Source organism: Parasteatoda tepidariorum, chromosome 5 (assembly GCF_043381705.1).
Source record: "Parasteatoda tepidariorum isolate YZ-2023 chromosome 5, CAS_Ptep_4.0, whole genome shotgun sequence".
NCBI classification, from domain to species: domain Eukaryota; kingdom Metazoa; phylum Arthropoda; class Arachnida; order Araneae; family Theridiidae; genus Parasteatoda; species Parasteatoda tepidariorum.
In genome coordinates, this window is record NC_092208.1 from 60,465,278 (window position 1) to 60,475,368 (window position 10,091).

Here is a 10,091-nt window from a genome sequence, read left to right on the forward strand (position 1 = left end):
CAAAGCTCAGCCGCCAAACTATAAATTTTTTTTTCGTATTTGTCTACCTTTTTATTAGTATTTTAGACAGTTCAAGGGCCACTTTTGACCTGCAGGTCATCCCTGAAACAGACTATAAGTTTTCTTTTCGGTAGATATTTTACAATTTATTCTTAATTCTAGACCGATACCACACACCCTTGGCCCCTTCTTAGCCTGATAAAAATAGTCACCCACCAGCACACTCAGCGCAGCCAGTAATGCTTCACTTCAGTGTCCGCCTGGGAACTTTGTCTTATGATCAGTTCACTATGGTACTGATTGTATAACACAGTTCCATGAAAATTGTTTTCATTACTTGATACAAAAAATTTGCTAAATTTTCAATTTCACCTGAAATTTCGAAAGTTTTTGATAAAGCTTCCATTACTGTTTCTTTTTTATAGCTGAGAATATTTTCATCCTAAAAAATAACTATAGACACATATATAGAAATACTAAAACAGAATAATAGGTTTCCATAAAAAGATTAACAAGATATTTTAAGATAATTTCCATAAAAATGCTTAACAAGAAAAAAAATTAACAAGATATTTTCCATAAAAGATAACAAGATTATTTTTTTTTCATTATTTAACATACCTAATGCGAAAGGTAAGGGCACTATGTTCAATTTTTGCAAAATTAAGATAACAGTGGAAAATTAAAGAAAACATATATATAAGAATCATTCAATTGGTTTTAAAAAATATAACATAGTGTATTTTACCTCTGAACATGTGTATATTTCACACTGTAAATCAAACGTAATTTTCTTATAAGAAAAATTTATTCAGTTTCAAAAACAGAAAAACATCAAAATAAATTTGTATATAATTAAAAATCATAATTAGCATTTTTAATTCTTAATAATAAAACATGAGCAGTAGTAGTTTTATCCATTCTCTGCAATATATACATACAAAATTTTATTTTCAATGCATCCAGTGAAGAGTTTATCAAACCTTCAAACCAACCAATTATGAATAATGCACGATTAACAAGATTTTAGACAACACTAGCAAAGCATGGTTAGCAAGATTTTAGACTGCACCAGCAAAAACAATAAGAAATGGTTTCTTTTGTACTAAGAACTGTTTTTACAAAAAAATTATATTTTTTAAAAAATATTATAAGCTGAAAAAAAGGGTAATATTTTTGTTTCATGTCCACAACTATTTTTTGGGCTATGTTGTATTGCATTACATACAAGCTGTTAAAATCAAAAATGAAATTCATCAAAAATCACTTCCAGTTGTTTCACATATTTCAAGAATAACAGAAATAAAGTTAACACAATATGTAGCTTACTCAGTGTTTTCACTACAGCGCGAGAATCTCGCATATTTTTTTCTTTTCTCGCATTAAAGAATTATTACCGCGAGAAATTCGCGCATTCTATAAATCAATTTGAAAATTCGCGAATTTCTCGCATTTTGGAAAAAGCTTCGAATTACGCCATTTAGAATAAAATCCGTTTCACTTTTCTTCCTGGATCTTTCATTATATTTCCAACATCTGCCCCGTTCCATCTTCCCTATTTACCAGTATTGTTCAGAACCTTTTCGAACAACAGAACACAACCACGGAACCCCTTTCAGAACACATTTCTCTGCAACCACGTGTTTATACCGTAAGGTTTCTTCATCTAAGATATTCAAATTTTTTACGTGCTAATGTAAGATGGACAAATACCTTGTAAAGGCAAAATCTTCTATGATGATGCACCAAAAATATTCAATGCTTTAAAAAATAGAAGACGTTAAAAATTTATTATAATTAAAGAAATTATTTTTTTTTCAAGAGTTTTTGCGTTTTTTTAGTTTTTAGAAATCTCACTTAACTTTTTGAAATCTCACCCTGTTTCTGAGAAAGGGTGAGAAATTCTCACCCATTTTTTTTTTCTATGATGAAAACACTGTTACTAGAAGGAGAACTTGTCATTGCGACGAATTTGAAAAGAATAATACAATGGATATGAAACAAATAGAATATAAGAATAGAATGTATACTTTAGTCAAACTTGTTTATATAGTGCCATTGCAATATTATCAGAAATTCAAAAAGCAAAAATTCAAAGTTAAACATTAAAAAATAAAAAGACTATAAAAATGAATAGAAGATATAACACCACAAGAATTTGATCAGGAAAATAGAAACAGGCACAAGAACAACAGGAATTTAGAACCTATTCAATGATTGCAGAACTTTTACTCCTTGTCCATTTGCACTGTCGTGGTGTTGTACCCTTGACCATGATTAGTTAGTGTTCCTTTGACCACGTCAAAGGTACAATATTCCTGATTGATTGACGACTTACTTGTCCATTAACTGGTCAGAGGTACAACAACCAGTTAGAAGTAAATATCATAGTTAAAAGCAAAACTATACGTTGTACTTTTGACCACATTACTATTTTTAAAAAAATTTAAAATAATAATAAAAATAAAACTATGGTCTTAAAAAAATTATATATGACAAAACACACATGATACTGATTAAAATAAAATTAGAAAATTTAATTTAACTTCAATATTCAAATTGAAAAAAAAAAAACTTTTTACTGCAGCAACCATCAACAAATTTTAATTTATTTCTTGCTGTGTTATAGTTTAAATAACTCAACACGTTATATGATTCACAAAAAGAAAGATGAGAGACCTAACTATGTTACTTTTCATTATTTATCGACATAAAATTTGAGAACAAAATAAACTAAAAAGTAGAAGAGTTAAACCTTTTCATAGAAAAAGAAATGCTAACACTCTGATGCTTAGCTTCAACAAATAACATAGTTTTAGGTAATACAATTTAAATGTAAGAGAACTTAAATAAAACCTCTATGTAAAGTTAAGTTCCCCCATATTTAAATTGTGTAGATACTAAAGACAATATTGGTTATATGCTGCTTTTATATTTTGATTTATAGCATTTAAAAACTTCGGTCTTCATTTTTGATTAATTCCACTTTTTAACTTTTAACAGTTTTAACTCATAACAGTTTCATATAGGTAGGTATTTTTTTACAATCATTTAAAATTTTTAAGTATAACACTTTATAAAAAAAAAAGCCAAAAAAATCACCAATCAATTATTGTACACATTTCACTCTTTTCTTAAATGGTAACATCTAATATGCAATTTGATTATAATATTTTTCTATGATAAAACATGTTGAAACAATTCAGCTTTAACTCCCTATTTTTTTCCACTCTAAAATCAGTAGTACAAAAAGAAAAGATTATTTCAGCATAGACGAATTAAAAATTATTAGCATGAAAAAATGTTTATTAAATAATTACATTGCTACTTCTGAGTGCTTTCGATTTTAATAAGACAAAGAAAGCCAAGTACAATGTGAAACAGCGAAAGTTAATAACTAGTAATCTTTACAAAAAACTGATAAATTTTAACAATATATGCTTTATATGCTGGTATATATAATAATCAATATAGAGTTTAATAAAAACTAAAGCACTTTAAAAAAATCAGTGATTTTTTAACTAACTTCGTCAAATTTGAATAAGACTACAAAAGAATTCAAACTAATTGTACAAGTGAATAAATGGTTTGAATGAAGTTTGTTAGTTCTATTAGCCGGGCGCAAGCGAAAAGTCACCAAAAAAGGTATATCTTCAAATTCCACTGATTTAAACAAGGATAATTCAGTATCATCATCTGTTGCATCAACTAGGATTGCCAAGGCACCAAAGGTATTTTTACTTGAAAATTTAAAACAAAAATAATAACGCAACAAATTAAACCTTTTTTGAGTTGGTCCCATTCTGTGATTTTTTTTTTTCTTTTTTTTTTTCTCATGAGATGCAACCCAGAAGTTGACAAGACTTGACGATTATTCTGCAGCAAATTACAATACGGAAATCTTTCTTTTTAAACGCATTAAAATTAGTAAAAAAATTTTCAAAAATGATTAAATTTCCTTGCACCTAGGAAACAAAGAAGTGCCAGTTTTTTATCCAAGTTTTGAATCTGTGTTCATTTTATCTAGGTTTGCATGCAAGTCTTTTACCATTAAGCCACATAATTTTTAAATAATTTTTGATCATATCTGAAATTTAGTTAAAATAAAAATCACAATAAACAAGTTTGACTGTATTAAGAAAGCAATAAATAATGAAATTAGGCTAGGTTAATATTTTTACTTGTATAGCTCAGCTCATTTACAGTGTTGTAAGCATTAACAGCAATAAACATGCTATTATTATCATACTAACCAACGAAATCAAATTGTTTGCAATTACACTGCAAATTGCATATTTTACTTTACGCAGCTACTATTATGTGTTATTGAAAAATCCAAAACTAGATTCAATTTTTAATACCATTAAATCCAGTTAGATTTTTGAATCCATTATGTGAAGATTTTTGCCACAACTACAAAATTTTATTAAGCAAACAAAATTGTTCAAAAAATTATAATACTATTATTATATGTTATAGTTTAAGTGATAAATCTGGTGGTTATTAACAATAAATAGCTATTATTAATAATCATCAGATATTAATAACTGGCAATTATAAATATTAACTGATTAATTATATTGACTGTAACATAAGATATATTATACATAAGTATTATTTTTTCTTAAAAATTTACTCTGCAAGCCATATGAATGATCATGAGCAATAAACTGAAAAATTCAGAAACACATATTACATCAAAATTGATTTAATTTAATATGAAAAATCAAATTTCTATTATTTTCGTAATTTTAATTTCCGACAATTTAGCACAGTTTTCAACTCTTCTGCTTCCAAGTTCAGTTTTCAGACATCTGAAACCCTAACCTTGGATTAAATGTTAATATGGTTAAATACATAACTTTAATTAGCTTTTGCACTTGTTGAAGGACCTGTACTTATCTGTCCTTGGTTATCAAAGAAATTTTCCATACCTTTAGGAAGTTCACTTTCACTTAAAAATCGTGTTTCTGTACCAGTTGTTCCTATCACTAAAATATTCCGTTTTAAATCAATACAACATTGATGACGCTTTAACATATCCAATCCCAACAACATATCCATAGTTTGTTCTTCTAAGATAGAAAAAGATGACTGTAAGAAAACATCATTGATTTGTATATGACCCAGATGAACGCGACCTATAATTTTTTGAACACCAACACCTTGGGCTATACCAGCCCACCTTTTATCAACCAGTCTCATAATACCACAGCGTTCAGCACATCTTTGACTCATGATCGTGGTTTGAGCGCCACTGTCAATAAAAGCTCTCACAGGATGGCCATTCACTTTACAATTTATATAAAGCATTGTTACTTGTCCAAAGCTCTCGGGATGATATTCGATGGCAGCCTCCATATTAGTATCAACATTTTCTTGTCGAATTTCTTCAGCAATCATACGTTGAGTTTCAGGATCAAAGGGACTAGCATTTAACATCTGAATTCTCTTCCTCTCCCTTTCAGATTTCTCTGTTAATTGCGTATTTAAAACTTCTGCAAACAACTCTTTATTACCAGACAGAAACGCATCAGCTAATTTGGGATTATTCTGTCGCAATAAGGCTAAGCTCTCTGGATGGTTTGTAAGTTCTAGCCTCATACGTTCAACTCTATCCAAGTTATTAGAAACTGGAGGAGCAGTGGTAGGAGAAAGTATGCTTCCTGATGAAGAATTTCCCGGTGAAACTGCATTTTGTGGGAGTCTTATGGAGCCAAAGTCAATTCCTAAATCTGGTAACTGACTGGGTGTCGATTGTAACATCATTTGTTGCACAAGGAGGACATCACCTTCCTGAATTCCGTAACCTATGAGATCCTTTTTATTGTCTAAAAGTGGCCTTCCTTCGTGAGTTATTACCATTCTTTCAGAACTGAAACCTACTTCGCATTCGCACAAAGCTTTAAAATTTTCTAATTCCATATCAGGACTTACTTCTAAGGTAACAATCAAATCGGTCAAAGTCGTAACTGTTACTTTCATCTTTAACTATCTTAAATTACAATCAACTTTAAAATTATAAGACAATACGTATCAATAAGTAAACTAAATGCTCGTGTAGAAAACAACCAACATGAAAACAAAAAATTCTGAATGAGCTTTCCTTTTTTTGATTTCATGTGTTGCCAACTATTGTTTTCTTTTCAGAAATGAAATCTGACACCAACTAAAGGCATTTTCTCATATACGCAGTGAAATGTCACCAATCAAATTCCCTGTTTGTAAGCAATCTAGATTTTGATTGGTGAAATAGGTCTCCATGTGAAACTTAAAAGCTTTAACAAGAATAAACCTTATGTTATGGAAAGATAACAAAGTGAGACGATTTTAACTGCTGGGTTAGCTGTATTTTTATTAGAACAGAAATAAAAAGACTTAAGCGTTTTCGATTAGGCAAACAAACAATTATAGAAACAAAGTTGTTTAACTGTTAAAAATAATTGGCTTTTTCAGTCTGAGAATATAACTGATGTTTAAATTATGGCGAATCGAACTGTAAAAGATGCTCAATCTATTAGAGGTACTAATCCTCAATATTTAATTGAAAAAATTATTCGATCCCGTATTTACGATGCCCGATACTGGAAGGAAGAATGTTTCGCTCTATCTGCCGAGTTACTTGTGGACAAAGCTATGGAGTTGAAATTTGTTGGCGGTGTCTATGGTGGTAATATAAAACCAACACCTTTTTTATGTCTAGTTCTTAAAATGCTTCAAATACAACCGGAGAAAGATATTATCATCGAGTTTATTCGTCAGGAGGATTTCAAGTACGTGCGTGCATTGGGAGCTTTTTACATGAGATTAGTTGGAACATCACTGGACTGTTACAAATATCTAGAGCCTCTTTACAACGATTACAGAAAACTTAGAAAGCAGGATCGCCAGGGAGAATTCCAAGTTGTATTCATGGACGAATTCATTGATGAACTTCTTCATGAAGAAAGGCTATGTGATGTTATTTTGCCCCGAATCCAAAAGCGACATGTTTTAGAGGAAAATAATGAGTTGGAGCCTAGAATAAGTGCTCTCGAAGATGATTTGGATGAACCAGAATCCGAGGATGAAGATCTAAAAGAAAATGTCACCGCTGTTGTCCATGAAAAATCTCGAAATAAGAGCTCAAATGAAAGTTCTCGCAAAGAAAAATCCTCTGAATCCCGTCGACGACATAGCCCTTCTCCTCACAGACATCGTTCATCAAGACACCAAGAACGAGAAAGCGGCAGAAGGCACAAACGCAGCAGATCAAGAGAAAAGCACCATTCAAAGAGAGACAATGAAAGGCGTCACCGTTCACGGTCACCCAGAAAAAAGAGGGATCATGACCGTAAAAGTCATCATAGCAAACATTAACATTATTTCACAGCTTAAATTTTAAAAATAAAAGAATACTACATTATAGTAATGTTTCATGTGTTGTCATTGTGATGCTTAAAATGTAAATAATTTCCTACACTCTTAGAAAAAATATTTTACAAACCCATTTCATGATTTTTTAATGGAACTGCCTGATTACATTATTCTTCCTTTTGAATGTTTCTATAAATATTGCCTGTTTAAATAGCAAATTCTTTATTGTGCTAAAAGTGAGGTGTATTAGATTTAATAATACAAATTTTTTTTTTCCTTTTTTATCTACGAAACTTCTTAGAAAATAAGTTTAAATGTTTCAATCAGTTCATTTTGATGAATAAATAATTCAGATTCATGCAGTTCGTGTTTTAATTCATATTTGTTAATTATCTCCAAAACTGAAGCATTTTCCAAAATATTTTTTTCAAATCATTAAAATTTTAACAATCCTGACAAGCTCTAAATAAGTGATCAAAAGAGATTAATAAAATATAACACTATTCTGTAAAAAAAAAAAGTTTTCTTATGATTATTCAAAATAATTTTGTCAAAATGCCTTTAATTTCCACAACTCTTGATAATTAAAGATTTATGTTTAGATTTTGCATAAGATATAATTCATAAGTATACTTTAAAAAGCTGAAATCATTAACCCTTTCGGGGACAGTTAGATAAAAACTGTCCCATCTATTTTAGGCAAAAATGTATAAACCATTAAAATTGTAGAAGTTTTTATCTTTGAAATAGCAAAAGGTTTAAAAAAGAATAATATTCCTCATTAATGATATCTTTTTTATACTCATTTATATTGTATTAACAATGTGGGCAATTATTAAATTACATTCATAAATACAAAATTTTATCAAAATCTCCTATTATTGCTTGAAGTGTAATTTATGAATTAATATAAGTATTCGGATAAATAAATTTTTTTTTATTTTAAAACACACTATTTGAATACTCCATGTGTTGAAGATATATTTTTAAATGTTTAAAATGCTTACTTAAGTACTATGTCTAATCGAGTTTTGAGTTTCAATATAAGTTATTTGTTAAGACAGAAACTAACATACCTCCTTAAACTTATGTTAGTAGCACATTTTTCTTTCGATTTAATGTTTTTCTATTTTATAATTAAATTCAATAATTTTTTAATATTTATTGCATATTATAGTTATGTCTAACTCTAACTATTTTAAGTGATTTAAATAGCCTTTTTTTATCAGTCGAGGATCGATACAATGACCTCTGTGGTAAAACAAAAATTTACACTATGTCGCGAGGACACGTAACTAGAGCATATATTTAATTATAATTCATAAATACTAGACTTTGAAAAGAACATTAAAATGTATGACATCAAAAGAATAATTGGCATTAAGCAGTTTATGATGTCAATATTAATATAATATATTAAAGGCAAAAAATACAGTTCATCTTTTTCAAATAGCACTTTTTAATATTGTGCATAGTTTTTAGAAAATCATTCAAGGCTTTTTCTAGATTTTGAAATTTTCTTTCACAGAAACGATGGCTTGAAATTTTGACACGGTTTTCAGTCTTCAGAATTACATCATTATTTTTAATTATTATAAACCTAGTGCTTTGTAGGAATTAGGATAATTTAAGCAATTTGTGGTTTTCATGTAATTTTTCTATCATCCATTTCCTTTAAAAAATTTAATTTCTGTTCTAAGCATATAGCATTAATCTGTTTATGAGCAGCTAATTCCACTAAAAATCATACGTCCAGAGAATTATTAAGTCTAAGCAAAAAAAATGGGAATAACTTTTGTTTTAACTCTACCACTTCTTACAACACTTTACAAAAAGAGAAAATGCTATTTTTAAACAAACTTTGATTGATGAATTTGTTAAACCCTTTGAAAAGAAATTTGCATATGACGGTATGCCATCACGAGGATGCAATATGCATTTCAAATTCTCAGTAATGGAAAATAATCTTTTTAACTGCTGAATACACCCAAGACCTTCAAAAAACAGCTGGTCTGTCACTCTTTCTTCATTCATAGAGATTCACGATGCAGCAGTAACATCAATAGTAATTTTAATGATTTCCTTCAGATCTTTGCTACCTGTTGACTCATTGCCAGTGGAAAAATGCTAGTTTTCAAATCGCAAAAATGTGTAACACCTGTTTTTGGAATGGTTTTCTCGAAATAAAAAAAAATTAAATAACATTTTGGTCGCTATATCAAAATGAACGTTTATTCTGCAACATTCTAATGGGTGTTAAAAGGACATGCTATCTATGAAACAGCAAACACGACATTATGTTTTGGTGTTTATAATGAAAGGGTCACAGAAATGGGGGTCGTACTAAAGAGCGCAATATGTATGATTTCAATAAAAATATAATATAAATATTAAAATTACCTGCCAAACAAAATCGTTATGCCTAAAAAAAAATTTTAATACAGTCTGCACCATTTAAAAAAATACCACTGGTTCCAGCCAACTCTAGGTGAAAAAACAGCTTATTTCATAATAGAGGTGGTACATTAGTCAAACTGAAATATAATGGCGCAACAGCTCACAGTGGGTCTTGGCTACTCATTTCCACAGGGTTTTAAAAATCTTGTATTTTTCATTTTATATTAAGACACGTGAAATTCGAATTGCACATTTAAATAGACACTTATTGTAGCAATCAATTTGCACCAATAGTATAGTAATTCGTGTAATGTTTCAGCAGTTGTTCCTATTGTTGA

At 29.4% G+C, this 10,091-nt stretch overlaps 2 protein-coding genes across 2 annotated transcripts; one reads left to right on the forward strand and one right to left on the reverse strand.

Annotated features, from left to right (window-relative positions):
- Nucleotides 1–789: 789 nt before the first annotated feature.
- On the reverse strand, nucleotides 790–6,134 carry LOC107442525 (DNA damage inducible 1 homolog rngo). The gene has a single exon (XM_016056113.4). The coding sequence runs from the start codon at nucleotides 5,983–5,985 to the stop codon at nucleotides 4,864–4,866; it is 1,122 nt and encodes a 373-aa protein (XP_015911599.1). The 5' UTR covers nucleotides 5,986–6,134; the 3' UTR covers nucleotides 790–4,863.
- Nucleotides 6,135–6,318: 184 nt separating this feature from the next.
- On the forward strand, nucleotides 6,319–7,714 carry LOC107442531 (pre-mRNA processing factor 38). The gene has a single exon (XM_016056120.4). The coding sequence runs from the start codon at nucleotides 6,484–6,486 to the stop codon at nucleotides 7,357–7,359; it is 876 nt and encodes a 291-aa protein (XP_015911606.1). The 5' UTR covers nucleotides 6,319–6,483; the 3' UTR covers nucleotides 7,360–7,714.
- The last annotated feature ends 2,377 nt before the right edge of the window (nucleotides 7,715–10,091 follow it).